The sequence below is a fragment of the Phyllobates terribilis genome, unplaced genomic scaffold (genome assembly GCF_046119375.1).
Source record: "Phyllobates terribilis strain yellow unplaced genomic scaffold, ASM4611937v1 Scaffold_2__4_contigs__length_985480577, whole genome shotgun sequence".
Taxonomy (NCBI): domain Eukaryota; kingdom Metazoa; phylum Chordata; class Amphibia; order Anura; family Dendrobatidae; genus Phyllobates; species Phyllobates terribilis.
Genome location: NW_027362762.1, coordinates 428,441,724 through 428,464,165, shown reverse-complemented (window position 1 = coordinate 428,464,165; position 22,442 = coordinate 428,441,724). Strand labels below are relative to the sequence as shown.

Below are 22,442 nucleotides of genomic sequence, written 5' to 3'. Positions count from 1 at the left end.
AAGGTGTGTCCAAACTTTTGGTCTGTACATACATATATATTATACACACACACAAACCATGGTCCCTGAGGTCATCTGATGACTCCTGGGTACGGTGGCCTGTGAGACTACCTCACAGGCAGTTTCAGTACAATGCTGCAGTGCATGAGACCAGTGATCAAAAGTAAAAATTATACATATCCCACAAAGTAGGACTACAGTGAAAAAGTAAAATGTGTTAAAAAAAAAAAAAAAAAAAACGGACAGTACACGGACCATGCATATGAAGTCCGATTTTTATAAACACATCTCAAAAGGAAACCCGAAATTTCATCAACCAAGTACAGTAAATTCACAGCCAGAACAGTCAGAATAGAGATATAGAATAGATAGATTTCTTGTAGATATATAATTTCACAAGCCCCTACATATAATACACTTGCATTCTTTAGTGCGTTTCATGTGGCACTAAAGGGTGTTTAGCTTTGTAATAAATAAATAAATATAAAAAAAAAAAAAAAAACACGTGGAGTCCACCCTATTTTTGATAACCAGCAAAGATAAAGCAGACAGCTGTGAGCGGATATTATCAGGTTGGGAAGATTCATGGTTATTGGGCCATTCCCAGCCGCTCCAGAAGTGGCACATCACATTAGATAAGCTAATTCTGGCACTTTGGCCAGCTCTTCCCGAAAGGGGTACTGGCAGTTGAGTTTGATGCAGGACCGCAGTAGTCCAGGGAATCCACAATAGGACTACTTCAGATACAGCAGTCCTGCATGATTTTTTTTTTCTTTTTTTTAATAAATATTGGTGAAAGAGGGATAGCGTGGGGGGAGTGTTTTTTCAAATAAAGTATTTTTAATTCAGTTTTTTTTAGTTCAAAATGCTCATTATACCCCTGCTGTTTAGGCACCTTAGGGGCCATGAAAATGCGACATGGTGCCCACAATTTATTTCAGCCAAATGTGTGTTCAAAAATTTAAATATTGTCCCTTCCGTTCCGAGCCCTGTCGGTAAAAAAATTTTTTTTTTTCATTCCACTTTGCATTAATTCCTGTGTAGCACATGAAAGGTTAAAAAAAATTCCTGACAGTTTTGAAGTGTTTGAGGGGTGCAATTTTTAAAATGGCATAACTTTTGGGGCGTTGCCAATATATAGGCCCCTCAAAGTCCATTTAAATCTGAAAAGGTCCCTAAAGAAACAGGTTTTGTAAATTTGTTGAAAAAAAAAAAGAGAAATTGCTGCTAAACTTTTAACATCCTAACAAAAAAAAAAAATCATGTTTCAAAAAGGAGACATGTGGAAAATGTTTTATGTAGCATAACTATCTGATTTAAGGGCATAAAAACTTAAAGTTTGAAAATTGAGAAATTTTCATGAATAAACGCAAATCATATCGACCAAAATTTACCACCAACATGAAGTACATCACGAAAAAAAAAATCTCAGATCAGTGGGACTCGTTGAAGCAGGGCTGTGGAGTCAGTAAGCCAAAACTCCAACTCAGACTCCTCAATTTCCACGACTCCGACTCCCTCATACATGGCTCATGTTTAAGTGATAAATTTACTGTAGCACAGATTCATCTCAGCTAAAAGTCTAAAAGTCTAGACCCTTAGATCAGGAATAGGATAGTTCATAACTTTCCCAAATTCTTATGAAGAACTATTCCCCACAAACTGCATTGAACTATTGTACCCAATTTATTATATATTTTAGAAGTCGGAGTTGGTACATTTCATACCGACTCCAACTCCACAGCCCTGGTTTCACCAGCAATTAATAACAAGTTAGACTATATACATTTGGACTATCAATGCTACCTGACACCTAGCAGGTTATAAAAAATGGGTAGATTCATCACCAGGTGTAGGGAAGAGGTGGCAGATTTTATACACCTGATGTGGTATTACCCTCCTATTGCAGACTTTTGGAAGGAGGTCATAGCTATCCTCATCAAGACCATACAATCCCCTATGCTACTCTGCCCTAAGGTGTGGTTGTTGGGAGTCCTTGATGGGGGGGAACTGGCCTCACTACCCTCGTACTCTTCTCAGGAAAACATTGCTTTTCACTCGCAAGGCTATCACCATGAGATGGATGACTACAAGATCCCCACGAATTTCACTTGGGGTCAATATGGTGAATACTGCAGCTTCCTATGAGAGGGTGGTATATAAAAATAGACTTTACCCTGAAAAATTTGATAAAGGTATGGAAGCCTTGGTTTAACTCTCCCTTGACTCACATTATTCCCCAGGTGATGAGTAGTTTTCTCTCATGATAAAGTATGTGACATTTGGTGCTTTTGGTTAATATATTAGACCCATGGTATGTTAAGGGCATGGTTACATTTGCCAAGCAGTATTAATAAGCAATGAGAAATGTTGTTTGTTCTATGATGTAACTTTATTATGCTGTACCATATTCAAGAAAAAGGAGATTTTTGTGTACTCACCGTAAAATCTCTCTTTCTTTTAGCCTCTAATTGGGGGACACAGGACCTTGGGTGTTATGCTGCTGTCCACTAGGAGGCGACACTATGCTTATCTGAAAAAGATTAAGCGTGGCTCCTCCTCTGCATCAGCCTACTCCAGTTTTGTGCAAAAGCAGTAGGAGGAACGTAACATAGATAACATAACCATGCCTATAAGAAGGCAACTATGTAAGAACTCAAAGGAAAACCAATATGAGAACTCAACTTAACAGCCCGGAACGGGCAAAGGGTGGGTGCTGTGTCCCCCAGTTAGAGGCTAAGAGAAAGAGATTTTACGGTGAGTACACAAAAATCTCCTTTACTCTGTCGCCTCATTGGGGGACACAGGACCTTGGGACGTCCCAAAGCAGTCCCTGGGTGGGAAGCAATGGACGAATATTGTGTAGACGGGTCCCTACAATTGGGGCACCGCCGCCTGCAGAACACGTCTGCCCAGGCTCGCATCTGCTGAGGACTGGGTATGAAAATGTAGTGTTTTGTAAATGTGTGTAGGCTAGTCCAGGTGGCTGCCTTACACACTTGTTGTGCCGAAGCCTGGTGCCGAAGGGCCCAGGAGGCCCCTACCGCACGTGTAGAATGTGTCGTAATACCTGCTAGAATAGGCAAATTTTTGAGGCGGTAGGCCTCTTGTATGGTGGATTTGATCCACCTGGCAAGGGTAGCTTTGGAAGCTGGTAGACCCTTGCGGCCGCCTTCCAGAAGAAGGAAAAGAGAATCAGACTTCCGGAAGGGCGTAGTCCTAGACACATAGATACGCAGTGCCCTGACAAGGTCAAGCGTATGCAAAGCCTTTTCCACTCTATGAACCGGAACCGGACAGAGGGATGGTAGTGAAATTTCTTCATTGAGATGAAAGCTGGATACAACCTTCGGAAGGAAGGATGGAACCGTACGAAGGACTACCTTGTTCTGGAAAAAAATCAGGAAAGGCTGTCTGCAGGAGAGTGCCGTGAGTTCAGACACCCTACGTAGCGAAGTGATTGCCACGAGGAAAACCACTTTCTGGGATAGAAGACGGAGTGGGACTTCCCTAAGGGGTTCAAAGGGTGTTTCCTGTAATGCTGTCAGCACCAGGTTGAGGTCCCACGCTTCTAGAGGTCGTCTGTAGGGGGGAACCAATCGGGAAACCCCTTGGAGAAATGTTCTTACTTGCGGTTTATGAGCAATGAGTTTTTGAAAAAGCACTGAAAGAGCTGACACCTGGCTCTTAAGGGAGGCCAGGGATAGTCTGGCTTCCAGACCCGATTGGAGAAAATCGAGTACCCTGGGGAGGGAATAAGGGAGTGGGGTCTGGTTACGAGATTCGCACCAGGTAAAGAAAGTTTTCCAGGTACGGTAGTAAATCTTGGCAGAGGTTGGTTTTCGTGCTCTGATCATGGTTTTAATGACGTCTGGCGAAAAACCTGCCTGGGTTAGAGAACCCAGGTCTCAATGGCCACGCCATCAAATTGAGGGCCTCTAAGTTCTGGTGGTAGAACGGGCCTTGTGACAGAAGATCCGGGCGGTCGGGAAGACGCCAGGGAATGTCTGCTGTGAGTCGTACGATGTCGGCGTACCATGTACGCCTGGGCCAGTCCGGTGAGATTAGGATGGTTGGAACTCCTTCCTGTTTGATCTTTCTCACCACTCTGGAAATCCGGGGGAGAGGTGGAAAAATGTACAGGAGCTGGAACTGGGTCCGCCACTAGAGCTCTAGGGTCGCATGTTCTGGCCATGAAGTTGGAGACTTTGGCATTGAGGTGAGACGCCATTAGGTCCACATCCGGAGTGCCCCAACGATGGCAGATCTGTTGGAAGATTTCGGGATGGAGAGCCCACTCTCCCGAGTCTATTCCTTGTCGGCTGACAGTCTGCTTCCCAGTTGTCTACGCCCGGAATGTGGACCGCAGAGATAATGGAGCTCGTTTTCTCCGCCCAGTGAAGGATGCGTGTCACCTCTCGCATCGCTCTGGCACTGCAGGTTCCCCCTTGGTGATTGACATATGCCACGGCTGTGGCATTGTCCGATTGTACTCTGATGCGAGAGGCTGCCAGTAAGTGATGGAAGGCTCTCAACGCCAGGAGGATGGCACGAATCTCCAGGATGTTGATGGGCAAGGTTGCTTCCGCTGGGGACCATTTGCCCTGTGCTCTGTGGTGTAGGTGTACTGCACCCCAACCTGTCAGGCTTGCGTCAGTGGTCAGGACCTTCCATTGACCTGGGAGAAAAGATTTCCCTTTTGTTAGAGAGGTCCGGTTGAGCCACCAGTGAAGGGACTTCCTGGTTGACGACGTCAGCTGGAACTTCCTGTCGAGAGAAGAAGGGTTCCTGTCCCATGACTTGAGAATGTCTAGTTGGAGAGGTCTGAGGTGAAGCTGGGCAAATGGTCGGATTAAAACCGGACCACCCCGGATTGAAAGGCAGAATGGCGGTGGGGACATAAGTGGAAGGGGGTCTCTGAAAAGAGTCCCCCTTAGGCGCTTAAGATGACAAGCTGCCGCAGGTGCAGGGCCTGTGAAGGCCTGTGCCTGTGTGTGCCATGGCTGCCTGCACTCCCCCCGGCTCCTACAGGGTCCCACAGACAGACTGGGGCTCCTGTATTGCTGCTGGTCCTCGGCTGCAGTGTGCTGGCTGGTGAGAGCAGCAGATGCTGCCGTCCAGGCCCTACCTGATGGTGTCTCAACCTAATACCCCCAGGGGGGATTAGGGAGGGTGCCGCTGTCACCGGTCAGGGGGCTTTGTCCTCGCCTCAACTTCGGACCAAGACCGAGGGAATTGGGGAAGGAGGGGGGGTTCTCAACTTCGAGCCTGACCCGAGGGGCCGGAGAAGGAGCAGCATGGTGGCTACGCCATCTCAACTTCAACTGTGCACCCCATAGTAGGGGGCAGAGGAAGTAGCCATGCCGGGGGTCTCTTAAGACCCTCTTTTCTTCATCTGTAATCCCGTGCTGAAGCGAGGGACGAGTGAAGGTCTGAGGTGTGCCTCCTTGCGACACTAAGCAAAAACTGGAGTAGGCTGATGCCGTCCGGGGGTGTATACTGCAGAGGAGGAGCCACGCTTAATCTTTTTCAGATAAGCATAGTGTCGCCTCCTAGTGGACAGCAGCATAACACCCAAGGTCCTGTGTCCCCCAATGAGGCGACAGAGTAAAGGAGTTTATAAAAAAAAAAAAATGAAAATAAGAAGAGATGTAATCCAAGACATATCTTGTTCTGCATTCACTATCTTCGCTGTCTCATGAAACAGAATAACAGGTACATCGATAAACACATGATCGCCATACTGTTTTGAGCTATATCGTACCACATCAGCAGGTGACAAAGTAAATGGAGCTTAGAGGAGCTGGAAGAGCAGTAGTAACTTTATTACATGCCACATTAGGTAGGAGTACAGTTATTAGAATCTTGCATTGCCCCTTTAAGTTACAACACAACTTTCATACACAAAATAATCACAGTTGAGCACCTGACAGTGCTGCATAATTACGTACTTGCATGGCAGCGGTTTAGTACATAGAATATGCTCCACAAGGCACTTCTGATCGGCAGCCAATTCTTGGAGACTATCTTTATCCTCTTCCCCTGCAAATACATTTAGAACAAGTGTAAGAAAAATAACAGCAGACATCACTTGACTTAGACAATGAATTTCAATTGTATGGAAGAAAAGAAAATGAAAAACCCCACACACACCTGCACTGAGAAACTTCTCCAATCTACTGAGCCAAGCCAAGCCAACACTGTGAATGCCAGCCACATGAGTGCAATGATATCTTGACGAACAAACTCGGTCTACAATTAAAAATAGAGAACATTACTGGCACTAACAAAATAACTTAGCACTTAGGCCCCAATTCATCATTTGCGTTTTTTTTCATAAGGGGGTCTTCTTAGTCTAGCAGATCAGAAAAATCTATTTTTTCATGTATTTAGTGTGGCGAATATATCTGCAAAACAATTTAGCTCGATTCGCAATATTAAAAAAAAGTTATAGCACCTTATAGGGAGCAATATCTGGCGTTCGCTCGGACCGCGCGGCGCCCAATGGAGCATTCCGTCTGCCTTGTGTGTGAGCGCTTTCTTAGCTTAGATTAACTTGCCCAATAGATGGTGGTTTTATGGGCGGCATTTTAAAAAAAATAGTCCTTAGTATGATGACCCTTAGTAATCACCTCACACTGATCAGAAACCTTATAGGATGATGATTTGCTGGAGCAGAAATGCAAAATAAAAACGAATCGCTCAACTCACTTTTTTGGACTTTAACTCCGAAACATCTTCTTTCGGGTACAAAGATTGTGAACATAGCTACGCTTATGGCAATTATCTTTAACGAGGGATTTATGCCAATTCTTAAAATAATGGACATGATAGGAATGACTATTGGACAGCAAGCGGAGATGTACGCGCACACTTGGGACGAGACTCGTTAAGCTGCTCGGAGTGGCGTTCGTCTGACTCCGTTTGAGACGACAGATCTCATTGCAGAAAAGAGGGCAACTCTGCAGGAATGAGCACGAAAGATCAAGCCAATTACGCAAGTACAGATGCAGTCTTGTGCAATTGGCGCGTTCTAATGCAAGTCAATGGCGGCGAAAACGCAGCACTTCCGCAAAATTAATGGACATGCTGCGGATTTTTGAGCGCAGCATAAAATAAGCAGCATGGGCATTGAAAGTGCGGAATTGCATTGGAGACCATGGGGGAAGGTTTACCAATCGTTTCCCAAGCGTTTACGCTGCGGAAATTCCGCAGCATAAACGCTTGGAAAACGCATCGTGCGCACACAGCCTATCCGCACTTTCAATGCCCATGCTGCGCTCAAAAATCCGCAGCATGTCCAGTAATTTTGCGGAAGTGCTGCGTTTTCGCTGCCATTGACTAACATTAGAACGCGCCAATTCCGCAAGACTGCATCTGTACTTGCGCAATTGGCGTGTTCTAATGTGCGGATAGTACCCGGGTGTGGAGGACAGGAGACTCTCCTCCACACCCAGGTACCATTAAATGCTGTAAAAAAAAGAATAAAATAAAAAATAAAAGATTATATTCACCTTCCAACGGCCCCCGGACTGTGCTTGCCGATAGGTCGCGCAGGACTGAAGGACCTGCGCTGACGTCACAGTCATGTGACGGCAGGTCTTTCAGTACAGCGTACTGCGATCTGCCGGCAGCCAGCACAGGAGCGCAGCAAAACAGCGCTGGTCATCGGAAGGTAAGTATAGGTTTATTTTTTTATTTTTAACCATTCTCTCGGGTCACACTATATAAATCCATGCCGGTTGCATGGATTTATATAGTGTGACCTAGTTGTCAAGCACTTACCAAGTGATGCTAAAATCGCCTGGAAAGCGCTTGACACCCGCATGCGGAAATGCAAGTGAAGAACGCTTCACTTCCGCTTGGCCCTGGCAGGTAAAACGCATGTACAATCCGCATGCGTTTTTTTTCGGCCAAGGAGATGCAGAAACGCTCAGGAAAAAATCCTGAGCATTTCTGCATCGTGGGAACATAGCCTAATAGTCATACCAGGAAGAAAACCATCATAAAATGTACATTCTGGGGCAGCAATTGACAGGCACCCATGACACACATTTTTATTATGGGGTGAGAAGTGGTCATTTTAAAAATCTTTTGACAAGTCATAGGTTTTGATCAGTGGGCGAGAGGTGCGAGGGTAGATGCTGAGGCCACCATCAATTTCTAAAACAGAGGCTACAGTGCTCAGCCGAGTGCAGTACCTTTTTGTTTTAGTGATTGGATCTTAGACTCTAGACCCCACTGAATGAAACTTCTGACATTTTTTTGTCAACACTATTCAAGACCACTTCGTAGTAAATTACCTCTGTGTAGCTTAATTGGACACGAGAAATCATTGTCGATTGATTCTTCCTCTGTTGTCAATTTCAGCGCTAGTTCAAGCTCAACACACTCAAAGACATAGAGGGACGGGATCAGGTCAGAGCTGTAGTTCCAAGACTTGTCAGACTGCATAAATGAAATGTAAGCCAATGAGGACAGAGGAAAGCTATAGAGCAACGTCATACAGAAAACCTTGTCTCATCTTTAACCAGTTCAACACTGCACCATTTGCCTCATTCCTGAAGAGGCACATTTTTATTTTTATTTTTTTTTGTACATGGGGATTAACCTTTTCACGCCAGAGCCAGTTTTCACCTTCGCGACCAAGACAATTTTTTCAATTCTGATCTGTCACTTTATGAGGTAATAATTCTGGAACGCTTCAAAAAGTTCCCAAAGATTCTGAGCAGGACTGTGGAGTCGGAATAAAATGGACCGACTCCTAAAATATATAATAAATTGGGTACAGTAGTTCAATGCAGTTTGTGGGGAATATTTTTTCATAAGCATTTGGGAAAGTTATGAAGTGTCCTATAAATGTCTGTCCTATTCCTGATCTGAGGGTCTGGACTTTTAGCTGAGATGAATCTGTGCTACAGGAAATTTATCACTTAAACATGAGCCATGTATGAGGGAGTCGGAGTCATGGAAATTGAGGAGTCGGAGGTTTGGCTTACCGACTCCACAGTCCTGATTCGGAGATTGTTTTTTGTGACATTGTACTTCATGATAGTGGTAAAAAAATTTCGATATGACTTGTGTTTATTTGTGGAAAAGAAAAAATTTCGGAAATTTAGCAAATGTTCAAACACTTAATTTTTATGCCCTTAAAAATCAGCGTTATGTCACACAATAGTTAATAAATAACATTTCCTTTACATCGGCACAATTTTTTAAACAATTTTTTTTTTGTTAGGAAGTTAAGGGTTAAAAGTTGACCAGCGATTTCTCATTTTCACAACAAAATTTACAAAACTTTTTTTTTTTTTTGGGACCAGATCACATTTGAAGTGACTTTGAGGGGCCTACATGACAGAAAATACCCAAAAGTGACATAATTCTAAAATCTGCACCCTTCAAGGTGCTCCAAACCACATTCAAGAAGTTTATTAACCCTTCAGGTGCTTCAAAGGAATTGATGGAACGTGGAAGGAAAAAAATGAAACACTTTTTTCAACAAAAAAAAGTTACTTTAGCCCAAAATTTTTCATTTTCATAAGGGTAAGTAACAGAAGAAAATGCACCATAAAATTTGTTGTGCGATTTCTCCTAAGTATGCAGATACCAGATATGTGGTGGAAAACTACTGTTTGGGCGCACAACAAGGCTCGGAAAGGAAGGAGCGCCATTTGAGTCTTGGAATGCAAAATTGGCTGGAATTTATAGCGAATGCCATGTCTCGTTTCAAGGGCCCCTGATGTGCCTAAACAGTGGAAACCCCCCCACAAGTGACCCCATTTTGAAAACTAGACCCATCAAGGAATTTACCTTGATGTGTGGTGAGCACCTTGAACCCTCAGGGGCTTCACAGAATTTTATAATGTTGAGCCGTGAAAATTAAAAAACACATTTTTCCCACAAAAATGTTCTTTTAGCCCCAATTTTTATTCTGACAAGGGTAGCAAGAAAAAAAAATGGAGCATACACTTTGTTGTGCAATTCCTTCTCAGTATGCTGATACCCCACATGTGGTGGAAAACTACAGTTTGGGCGCACGGCAGGGCTCAGAAGGGAAGGAGGAGTGCTATTTTGGCGGGAATAGGTTGCGGACACCATGCCACATTTGAAGAGCCCCTGACGTGCCAAAACAGCAGAAACCCCCCACAAGTGACCCCATTTTCTAAACTACATCTCTCAAGGAATTTATCTAGGGGAGTACTGAATATTTTTAACCCTCAGGCGATTCACAAACATATTTCATTTACTCAGCAAAATGTTATACTACTATTTTTTCCACTAAAATGTTGCTTTGACTTCAAGTTTGCAATTTTCAAAAGGGATAATAGGAGAAATTGCATAACAAATTCTACTGTTCATTTTCTCCTGAGTACATCAATACCCCATAAGTGGTCATAAACGACTTTTGAGGCACACTGCAAAGCCAAGAAGAGAAGGCGCGCCATATTAAAGTGGAGATTTTGCTGTTATGGTTTGCGGGTGCCATGTCACATTGGCAGAGCCCCTGTGGTCCCAGAACAGCAGAACCCCTCCCATAAGTGACCACATTTTCCAAACTACACCAGTCAATGAATTCATCTAGGGGTGCAGTGACCATATTGACACCACATGTGTCACAGAATTTGAGACCATTGGGCGGTGAAGAAAAAATAATTCAATTTTTATCACAAAAAAATTGTTTTAGCCCCAGATTTTACATTTTTCACAAGGGGAAATGGGTAACAATGGTACAAAAAAGTGTCCCCCAATATCGGTTGAATGTGGAAATACCCCATATGAGGCTATACAATACTGCTTAGACACACAGGGAGACTCGGGAGGGACGGGGCACTATTTGACTCTTGGAGAACAAATTATTGCAGAATAGTTTGTGGACTCCATGTACAGAGCCCCTAAGTGCCAGAAGAGCAGAATCCCCCCTCAAGTGATCCCATTTTGGAAGTTACACCCCTTTGGGAATTTATCTACAGGTAAAGTGACAATTTTTACATGGGTGTTTTCCAGAAACAAGCAGCAATGGATGTTGCCGAGTGAAAATTACAAACTGACGTTCTAGTGACCAGTACGTTGTGTGCCCTTACATTATAGTGACCAGTACGTTGTGCCTAGCTGGTGCTTCTGGAGACATGCACCCGTAAATTAGGCGGGCTCTCATCGCTACATAAACGCCAAACATGTGGAAGCCAGGTTCAGTTTAGGCACCCTGTGGGGCTCAGAAGGGAGGTGGCACTTGGATTTGGGAGCGCAGAATTGACTGGATTTCTTTTGGGAAGTGTGAGGAGCCATTTTGCTTTTCCAGAGACTGTGCGCTATCAGTAACATGGAAGCCCCCTATATTTCCGAAAACAGATGACTGACCTGAGTGGGGACTTGTTTTTTTTGTGGATTGATTTGAAGCTTTTGTTAGAAATATTTTACGCAACATTTTGGATCACATTTATCCTGTGCTCTACGCTGAGCACCTATATCGGGGTTTCCATCTAAATCTCTGAGTGATTCAGATGAAACCCCCGAGTATCCATTCACCATAATGAGGCAGAAGAGTTACTCTGGGCTCAGTCTGGCCTCTGTTCAGCGGCGTACTTTTCAGAAATGCGCAAAACTGTGGCAGACAGCACTTCTATGCACACTTAAAAAGACGGACACCGCCGGATTAGAGGTCAGACTGCGTCCACGGTGCCTCCATCTGCCTCATTACAGGGAATCCGTCTGAATCACGTATTTCAGAGATTCACATGGAAACCTCAATGTAATCGCTCAGAGCAGGATAAATGTGAGTGGAGCCTTACTGCGATCTTTGGGAGCCAAAATGAACAAATCAATAGTAGTCAAAAATTGGTTTTATTTATTTTTTACGCCGTTCCACGTGCAGTATAAGTGATTAGACAAGTTTATTCTTCGGGTTGGTGCGATAACAGGGTTTATATCGGGTTTTTATGTTTGGCTGCTGTCACTCACTAAAAGAAGTTTTTTTTTTGTTTGTTTTTGTTTTTTTTTTGTTTTTAACTAAAACTAGATCGCCATATTTTGAGAGCTATCATTTTTCCATATTTCAGAAGACAGTGTCACGTGATGGCTTGTTTTTTAAGGGACGAGTTGACGTTTTATAGGTACCATGTTCGGGCACATGACATTTTTTGATAGCTTTCTATTCAGATTTTTTTTTTTTTTTGGGGGGGGGGGGGGGAGGAGGAGGAGGGGCAGAATGAATACAAATCAGCAATTCAGGATTTGTTTTTTGAGGGGTTTTTTATGCCATTCCGCATATGGTAAAATTAATAAGGCAGCTTTATTCTCATGGTCAGGATGATTACATCGATACCACATTTATAAAAAAAAATAAATAAATTACGTTTTGGCACCTTTTACACAAAAAATATTTTTTAGAAATAAGAATCGTTTTTGCATCGCTTTATTCTGAGAGCTATAACGGTTTTATTATTCTGCTACTGAAGCAGTATGGTGGCTTGGGTTTTGCGGAAGAAAATAAAATTTTCAGCAATACCATTTTTATTCCCATTTGACTTTTTGATCGCGATTTGTTCCACTTTTGTTAGGCGGTATGATGAAAAAGCATAGTTTTTTGCGGTGTGTGCAGAAGGGGTTAATCAGTGTGACAGTTTTATAGATCGGGTTGTTCCTGACGCAGCAATACCAAATATGTGTATTTTTTTTGTTTTTACATATACGGTTTTATTGGTTTAATATTTTTTATTATTATTATTATTATTTAGTTATTTTGTGATTTCTTTTTCTTTAATAGTTTGAAAACATTTTTAAACTTTTTTTTTTTTTTTTTTTACTTTTTTTACTTGGTCGCTGTATGGGACTTCAATTTTTATTTTTCTGATCACTGGTCTCATACATTGCAATACACAAATATTGCATTGCATGATCCTGTCAGTTTTTACGTTGGCAGATCTCCTGTTAGACTCAGCTGCTGGCCATCATGTGACCTCTGGCTGCCATGACAACGCTCGGATTTCCCGTGATGTGATCATAGCTCATCACGGGGGCCGTCGGAGAGGAAAGTTAAAGACCCCTCTCTCCATCTTCTAAATGCCGCGATCACTATGGATTACGGCACCTAGAAGATAACCCTCTGCTAACATCATTGGAACCTGATCCAATCAGGTCCAGATGACGTCACCTGTAAGAGTTACCGCTCTGCACCGAAACCACAGCGCTTGCAGGACCCTGGGGGTCCTGAGCGCTGCAAGACCGCCAACCTTTGATAAACGTCGGCGCTACACAGAGCCCAGCAAGCGCCGATGTTTATCTACAGTGGTATAAAAATAAAAAAGTTCATCCAGCTCACCATATGAAGTGGAATTCCTCAGGACGTGCAGGTATTGAGAGACTGTATTGGCAGCAGGGAGGATCAACGGCAGGAAAGAGATTTATCCAGCACAAAATCCAGGAAATTAATTAAAAACTTTAATCATGTTTAAATAAATTTCAAAAGAGTACATGTTAAAAAATGCTTTAAACAGCATGCTACCTGACGCGTTTCGAACATAGTATATTATGGTTATACTATGAATAATAACAGTTCGAAACGCGTCAGATAGCATGCCGTTTAAAGCATTTTTTAAACATGTACTCTTTTTAATCATGTTTAAATAAATTTCAAGTTTTTAATTAAATTCCCTGGATTTTGTGCCGGATAAATCTCTCTTTCCTACAGTGAGTGGTCGGAAGTGGTTAAAGAACTAACATTTTTTTCTCATTCAAATATTCAAGTAACTTTTGCTTTTTTTTTTTTGGCAATACATGGAGGGTTCATTTTTAGGTCTCTCTTTTTTGCCAATATTGGGCAATATCAGTGGAAAAATAAAGGAAATAAGTGTCTGATTTTCCCACTTTTTATGGCCAAAAATAATTACTATAAATATATTTAAAAAAGGTGTTCCCCGTTCTGTAAAAAAAAAAAAAGTTTTCTATATTGAATACTATTTTTTATGTGAGGGTGGAGATAGTAACAGCATTTTGGATTGACAGGGGCACTTTTTTTACCTGTTACTTTTCATACATTTTACACATTGTGCCACCATAACGTTGTTAAACACTTTTAGGGGCATTTAAATACTTTTATTTGCAACTTATTTCCCTTGTAATTGTAGCAGGTACCTCCTGGTTGTATAGCAGAGCTGGTTAGGTCTCCTATGACCCAGCAGCTCCTGCTCCCTCCCTATACACAGTCATTACATGACCACTTTGTATAAAGGAAGAACTGTCAGCACTTTCTTTTACTGTGCACACAGGACTTCTTTTGCACTGTGTAAAAAGCGATTGAGAAGGGAGAGACTGTAATAAACCGACTCTGCCTTCTCTATGAGGACTCAACTCCCACAGCCACACATTTGCAGGTATGATGTTTTAGAACAGACATTGAAAGTCAATGGGCGATCCGAAAGCGGTTAATAAATATGCAGCAAATCATTAACTAGCTATGTGTTGTGTAATTGTGCAGCGCTCAGATAATGGCAGCAATGACCGTATTAAGTTTGTATGTAGATACACAACTACTAATTACTATTAATTAGATGTAGCATATAACAAGGAGGTAAGTAACAGTGATGAAAGCAAAAAAGGTGAAAAGTAGATATCCTACAGTGCGAGTTATAAATAGGGGACTAAAGAGGCATTTCCTAATGCTATATGGGAGAAGCAGGTCTCATCACCAGTTGAAAATGGGATAGAAGATCTACAATTCTTGTACATGAGCCAATTAATGGTTACATTTATTTATTTTACTGCTCATTAATTAGTTAATAAGTTAGCTGAGAAGCTCAGAAAATGACAGAAAAAAAAAAAAGCGTTAAAAACTCTCCAGTCAGAACAAGCTCATTGTCGGATTCTCAGTTAATTCATTGTGCAGACAGCAACGGCCATCGCAGAGGCTATAAAATCAAAGAGCAAAAATGATTTTTAGCTCCAAATACAGCCCTTTAACCTGACAGTGAACAGTATCTTTCTAGGATGTGTACAGCAATTTATAGGCAACCAACTGATATTCCGGTGATGGTATCATCTGTGGTGGTCAAAGACCATAAAATCAGTAAAGTATTCCTACAACTTAAATATCTAAACATTTCCAAATTGTGGGGTAAGAGCCATTTTATTTCAGCTCTTGCAGGTAAAAAGTTAAAATCACAAAATACCCCTGCTTCTCGTGCTCACTGCTTACAAATTTATAGTGTTTCTGCTAAACTCAATACTAGTCATGTAGTGATCGCTTCCCCTCAATACTACAGTACAACACAAGACCACCACAAGGTGGTGGTAGATTACTTACAGTCAGCTCATCATCCTCTTCACCTTCCAATACCACACAGTGATATAAGAGTCCAGATTCAGTCGCAATCACAAGGATGTTTGGGACACAGGACAAGCAAAGCACCGAGCAAGCATCATATCCGTAGTTATCCTCTGCAGCAGGGTGCATAGGCAGAGGGCCTAGCAGCCTGCCAACATTGCCGTTACTGCAAGAAAAAATACCAGCTGTAAGAATCAGCCAAGCTGACAACTCTCCATATATAAGAATATTTAGGGCTGGTTCAGAAAAGACCTTAAAGGGAGTCCATCACACTCAAAATGCATTTTAAATCTATTATACAGTGTTGTGTGTTGTAGAGGACTTAGCCTCAGTAACAGCCATACTAGCACTGTACATGTTACTGGTACAATGGCTGAGAAAACAACAATTCATAGCAAATGTGTTTGGTGCACAGTTACTCCTCCTCAATAGAGGAGGACTGTCTGAATGTTGGCGGCATGTGTGCAGCCGCGCGTGTTCTCCTCCATGTCTTTATTTTGACGCTGATCACATTTCTGGGTATATGGTGCACCAAAATCTCCTTATTTGCATATAAATTTAGAGCCTTTTTCTCAGGCACTGGACCAGTAACAGGTACAGTGCTAGTATGGTTGTTATAGGAATCAATGGTGAAAAATAATAATATTATTATTAACAATAACTAAACACTGCATAGCCCATTTAAAATGCATTTTGGGGGTGACAAGCTCCCTTTAAAGGGGTTGGCCCACAAAAAAGTCCATGTTTATTAATATATCTTAGTTTTATACTAAAGTTCCATAATTGAATGTGTAAAAAAAAAAAAAAAAAAGTGTTACTGTCCCAAGATAATCTTATAAATGTGCCCCTGCTATGTCCAGTGTAATGGCTGTGTCTGATCGTACAGGAACATGGTCTGATCATACCACATCTCCTGGACAGGGGAGGAAGCAAAAGAGTATACAGACAGGACAGCAGGGGATTGCAGCTTTCTATGAGGTAAAACAAGATTTTGAACAGGCAGGGAAATGTTTTTTCCTTACAGAAACAATCAGCTGTGATCCCCTGCTGTTATGTCTGTATACTCTTTGGCTTCCTCCCTTGCCCAGGAGCTGTGGTATGATCAAACCATTACATAGGACATAGCAGATGCACATTTATAAGATTATTTCAGCACAGGAACTTTTTTTTTTTTTTCTTAAACACATCCAATTGTGGAACTTATTTTCATTCCAAGATCTATTGATTAAAGTGTAGTTAGTTTGTGGGAAATCCCCTTTAAGTGCTGTAATTACAGCTAATGATCGGAATACTGGTCTTGCGATATGCAACTAGTATATTGTGGATAAAAAAGGAGCAATGCATCTCACCTGCCCTGTAACTGAATGTACATGAGGAACGTCTCTCCATTCTCGTAAAGTATGTAGAGGGGATATGCAGTGTTTTCCTTACTGTGCAAACCAACACCCCTTGACACAGTAGCCAACGGGCCAAAATCAAATGCAACAGCGATCTCACCAAGTGATGCCCGGTATGAGCGCCTATAACCAATCAGTAAAACAGGTAGGTTAACCAGATATCACAAATATTATACCACGTGACAATGGTACATACATACCTATTCTGAGGGACTGATGTCTCCTCATCTGTATTGGAAAGTGGGATAACTTTCTCTGGAGTTAAATGATCAAGAAGTTTGTAGATCCTAAAAAAAAAAAAAGCAATATTAAATATTTGGAAATTAATTTCATTGTGGCCTTCGTTACACACATGCATCTGATTAATGTCTGCAAAAAAAAAAAAAAAAAAAGTCTAATGTCCAGCTAGGAAGATTGTAGAATGGCAAAAAATGCCACTATCAGATTAAAATGTCATCACATGTACAATAAAACTAACAAACCAATGCGTTTCAGCATTACTCCTAACTCATGGTTTGCTAAAATGTTTACTGTCTCTTACTTATGATGGGATCAATCACCACATGTACCAGCTGAGACAATCACATTACAGCAGTATAAAAACTTAATAAAAATAGTTATTGTATTATTATTATGCTCAGCATTTTACATTTTCTAGTAGTGCAAGGTGATTTGTCAGGTTAAAACATGTGACACGGTATTTCATCATAAATCAGTGACATAGTACTTTTTCGATCATACCATGACTAAAGTATAATACAGATAAAAGCATGGGTTTGCTAATATATTCCTAGTGCATCGGATCAGACAAGCTTTTAGCCTAAGATTTTACCAGCTGGACATTGAGATTCATCTCCCAAGATTGTTTTCAAATGTCGCTATAACAAGTCCATGCATGGGAATTATCCAAGTCAGAGGACACCATGTCAGTAAGCTGACTCTCCCATTTCTTTTCTGCTTTTCCTCCAATTAAGGTATCTTTTTGGTTAACATTTTATTTCTGTGTGTAAAAAAGCCATATCACTTAATCAAAAACAGTCGATCATAACAATAAGTGAAACAGGGATCTGATAGCAAGCCTTTACCTTATTGTATTATCAGAGGTTAGCAGAATCAGATGCGGTTCTTGCGTCTCACTAGGGTACCATGCTGCCCGCTTCAGGACCAAGGAGGTGGAGCTGGTGAAAATTCTCTCCGCAATAGGGATAGTTCTAAATGGGAAAGAGAACAACACTTAACATGATATGCATGCCCAGTAATAGAAATGTGCCACAATAGATTGCTAACATATCGTATAGGAGCATTAAATAACGCTACATTTTCGCAACACTACAAAAATTGTATAAGTGTATACAATGCAAGTGGATTGAGCGAGGCCATGGCCATCTAGTCGGAATGTGGCTGGGAGTATGCATATCGCACACTTGAGGTCGCATGACCGCCACTCGATAATCTGCAGTGAGGATTCACAAATCAGTAGTCACACAGAATGACTGCAGACTTGTATATTTTCACATACCTGCAATTCACTGTCTTTTGGCCTCCTTCAAACTCAGAATTTTTACCCCAACGTTTAGGGACATCCAGGACCATCAAGCCCTTGCTTCCAATCAAAGCAATATGTTGTTGAGTAGGGTTCAGCAGAACTTCAGTGACGTTGAACAGTGGAGCGTTGATACACAGCAATTGCTGAAGAATGAAGAAATCACAAATCACTGCAGCTTTACTACCTCTAAACTGCAAAAATGTACATAAATGTTTGCATTCACAAAAATCTATAGGATCAACAAGGAAAAAAATCCATGTCCTAACCACTGTTCCCCAACATCTGGCATTCAGGCCCCGTAGCTGCTGACACCTCCAATTACCATTGTGACAAGGGTTGTCATAATAGTTTTGAATTGCAGAAATTAAATGTGAACCTGACAGATTCCTGCTGCCTGAACCCCACTAAATCTAGACAGGGACAGGGTCACGCCTCACAAATAAACCAGGCACAGGGAGAAGTGTCCGATAAACTCCCTCCAGCTTAATCAAGCCAAGATATGTGGGGAGAAGACAAGAGGATGCCCCTGAGAGTAGTTATTTCCCTGACTAGCTTTTTTTTTCTCAAAACTATGGACACAATTCATCAAGATTAATGTAAAATTGCAAAGGGATTATAAAAACAAGAAACTTTGCAATTTAGTCCTTATTACAAATCCTCTCCATTCTCAAGAACGGATGGATTTATAATTTGATAGCGTACAGCTTATTGTCTTGGTAACCGGCCACCTTGCAGTCCCAGTGTGGTCAGTTACCTAGGTAAGGAGAGACCATCACTCTAAAGTTGGCTGGATCACTGGATCCGACCAGTCTCAGTCACTGTGCGCTCCTCGCTGGGAGCCTGGGGGAATGTCGAGTTCATACCAGCAGGTTCACCCCACTTGTCTGAACTGTAATCTTCAGGAGCGCACCACCCACTGCAAAACAAAAGCCAGGCAGTGCTCTCCTGAAGATTCGTTTTGAGACAATCCCTTTAGAACTGAGCCAAACTATGTCCCCATATGTCTGTGGTTTCATACAAAAGGATTCTGCACTTTAAAAAAAAAAAAAAAAAAAAAAACACAATTGTGCTTTCTACATGATTTTTTTTTAGACTCAATCTAAGCCTGTACACAGTTCATCGGTCTCTTAAACACACAGTGGGTTTACTTTTTCATGAAATCACATCCACTTTGCTTGAACTGTGAAACGCAGTGGATTTTTGGCATTGGAAAAAAAAAAAAAAAAAAAAAACTGCAGAAAAAGAGAGTGCAGAACTGTCACCAAGTGTGAACATTGCTTACAGAGGTTCTCAGAATTAAACGGTAATTCTCAAGTTATTGAATTGTTTTACGTAGCCAAAATGACAATACGTTTGTAACATACTTGCTTTTTCTACCTGCTGTCATTCTCCTGCAACCAAAGCTTTTTATATTCCACAGTAGTTACATTCCAGAAGGTGTTAACTCCTAATATCCCAGCCTACTGATTTCTATACAGCAGTTAGCTGTTCACCTCCCTTCCCCTCTCAGCTCCTGACAAGCTGTTGTTATAAATCTTGCAAAATCTCAACAGCTGCTGCTATCAGAGTAGGTCTCCTAATCATGACTCACTTTCCTGAGCTGTTGATTGTTCAAATGGCCTGTTATTTCTATATATAAATACAGTGATAGCAGTATATACTCAGAACAAATCCTTCATCGGTGAATGTGTTACAGCAGAACTTGTGCTGAGCTTTATAGTTATACTTCAACTCTCCTCTGCTCCAGATGAAGATTCGTCTCAGACAAGCAGCAGTCACCCATGTGCATGGTTTATTACCCTCATTACTTATTTATGAGGCCATGTGATGGATTCTAGGTGCAGATTCTGCACTGAAAAATCTATACCCAAGTATATGTGAGCTTTAGATATTTTAGATCTGTGGCAGAAAAAAAAAATACACACAAGGAATTGCTACAGCGAGTATAACAGTGCCTAAAACACAGCTTTTCTACAAGGCGGCCCTCCCCGGCAAGCGGCCGGCCCTCCTCGGCAGGCAGGCAGGCAGGCAGGCAGGCAGTCAGCCGGCCCTCCTCGGCAGGCAGTCGGCCATTGGTAGAGAACAGTGCGCACCTGGCCTGTATTAGGGGCTATAAGGTCCGGTCATGTCACCCAGGCGGAGCACGGGGGCTGCCAGTCACTAATGCAGGGTTCTCACCTGCTCACAGCCGCTGTCCCCACTGAGGCTCCGCAGTCGGATAGAGTGGAAGGCGCAGTCCTCCTGGTTCCAGACCAGCAGATCTCCGTCCACACAACACAGCAGGTTCTTCAGCTGTGCCCAGCTCCTGCTGCCAGTCTGCGCACTCAGCTTGGCGAAAAGCGGGTGTTCACTCAGCACGTTCTGCCATCCCTCTGCCCCACTCCCCATCGCCGCCATGTTTTCAAGCTGCCCGCCCCGGCTGTGATGTCAGTTTCCAGCGACCGCGGCCTGGTCTGGCACTGAGGCGCCGTGTGATTGGTGAGGGAGGCCGCTGTGGACAGCCCCGGCCCCGCCTCACCTTGTGGTTACCACACATCAGTCACCGTGTAACACTGGTCACTATGGAGCCGCCGCTATAAACCTGCCGCCAACAGCAGCCGCAGCGTCTGCTCCCGCCTATAGCTAACCACACCAGCGTGGCTCCTGCTCTTATGGGACTACTACAACCAGCATGCCATGAAAGTCCCTGTTCGGTGGGATTTGGAGTGGCTGTAAAATAGAGAGGCTCCAGGGAATTAAAGGATAGTTCCACAAGGAGTACAAGCACAGGGCGTTATATTTCCACCATACAAACAAGACTCGTCACCTCTGCAGGAGCAGATGCCCCCTAGTGCACGCGTGGTGCATTTTCTCTCGGCGGCATTTTTTAACCCCTTAGTGACCACCATTACGGCTTAAAACGGACCGGATATATAAGTGAATAGCGTCCCCCCAGACAGGTAACAATGCAGCAGCTGTTCAATATAGCTGACACCCCCCCCCCCCGTCGGATCAGGCATGATTGCTGTTGGCACCCAGCATGGCTGTTTAACCCCTTGGATGCTGTTGTCAATAGTGACTACGGCATCTAGATGGTGTGGCGCTCCCTCCTTAACCTCATCGGCACCCTGAGATCATGATTGTGTGTTCCTGGTAATTGCCAAGGCAATTCATGGCCAAATAACTGCCTTAGAGATATGGGGTTAATCTGCAGCTCTTAGTAGCTTTATTAACCTGCCCGCCCCTGGTCCTGACTGACACTTCCTCTGCAGTGGGCTCGGCTGTCAGTCAGGACCGGGGGAAATTAATTTTCTGCCCACAGCGTTCGGCTAAGTCCAGGTGCCGGGCAACATAATAACGCTGTTAACCTGCAGGTTAATAGCTGTTTTTCTGGTGACAGGTTCCCTTTAACTATAAGATGCGCCAATTCTGGCACTTAGCCTCCGCTCTTCCCACTTGCCCTGGTGCGGTGGAAAGTGGGGTAATAGGGTTGGGGTTGATGTCAGCCTTGTATTGACAGCTGACATCAAGCTCTGGTTAGTAATGGAGGGCATCTATAAGACACCCCCAACATTACTAACCGCATAGTTAAATTTAATGAACACACAGGCAGAGTAAAGTCCTTTATTTAAAAAAATACCCCCCCCCTCTGTACCCATTTATTATTGAAAAATGCAAAATAATAAAACACCTCACCTGTCCAGCGATAATCCATTTGTCCCACGAGTTCATCTCTGCTACATCTAGATGCCTTGCTGAACGGTGGCATGATGTGACCATTCAGCCTGGCATCCAGAAGAGATCCTTGCGGTGACGTGAATAAGGTGAGCGGAGTTCATAGCCGATGAACTCCACCTCACTGACAGCAGCGCTAGCAGCAGGAGAACGGTTGACTTGCATTGGTGAGTCTCATCCGATATATGCGGCCACTCGCAGCATGTTGTGATTTTTTTCTCAGTCCGATCCGAGCTGAGAAAAAAATCACAGATTCATTGACTAACATTAGTCAGAGTGCAATCCGATTTTTTATTTTAAATGCAGATGAGTAAGAGCCCTTAGGCCATGTTCACACGTATTGTACATCAATATTTGTAAGCCAAAACCAGGAGTGGGTGATAAATACAGAAGTGGTGACGTGTTTCTATTATACTTTTCCTCTGATTGTTCCACTCCTGGTTTTGGCTTACAAATACTGATGTAA

At 42.7% G+C, this 22,442-nt stretch overlaps 1 protein-coding gene across 1 annotated transcript in view; it reads right to left on the bottom strand.

Moving 5' to 3' along the window:
* The window catches only part of NUP88 (nucleoporin 88), a 36,005-nt gene extending 15,285 nt beyond the window's left edge, over positions 1-20,720 (bottom strand). Inside the window, exons 1-9 of the mRNA XM_073665253.1 lie at positions 20,441-20,720; positions 18,236-18,405; positions 17,802-17,927; positions 16,917-17,003; positions 16,669-16,839; positions 15,299-15,485; positions 8,304-8,448; positions 6,154-6,252; positions 5,952-6,042 (exon numbers count right to left, since the gene is read on the bottom strand). Coding sequence (XP_073521354.1) covers positions 5,952-6,042; positions 6,154-6,252; positions 8,304-8,448; positions 15,299-15,485; positions 16,669-16,839; positions 16,917-17,003; positions 17,802-17,927; positions 18,236-18,405; positions 20,441-20,659 — 1,295 coding nt within the window. The 5' untranslated portion in view covers positions 20,660-20,720. The remainder of the gene's footprint in view (positions 1-5,951; positions 6,043-6,153; positions 6,253-8,303; positions 8,449-15,298; positions 15,486-16,668; positions 16,840-16,916; positions 17,004-17,801; positions 17,928-18,235; positions 18,406-20,440) is intronic.
* Between the last annotated feature and the right edge of the window lie 1,722 nt (positions 20,721-22,442).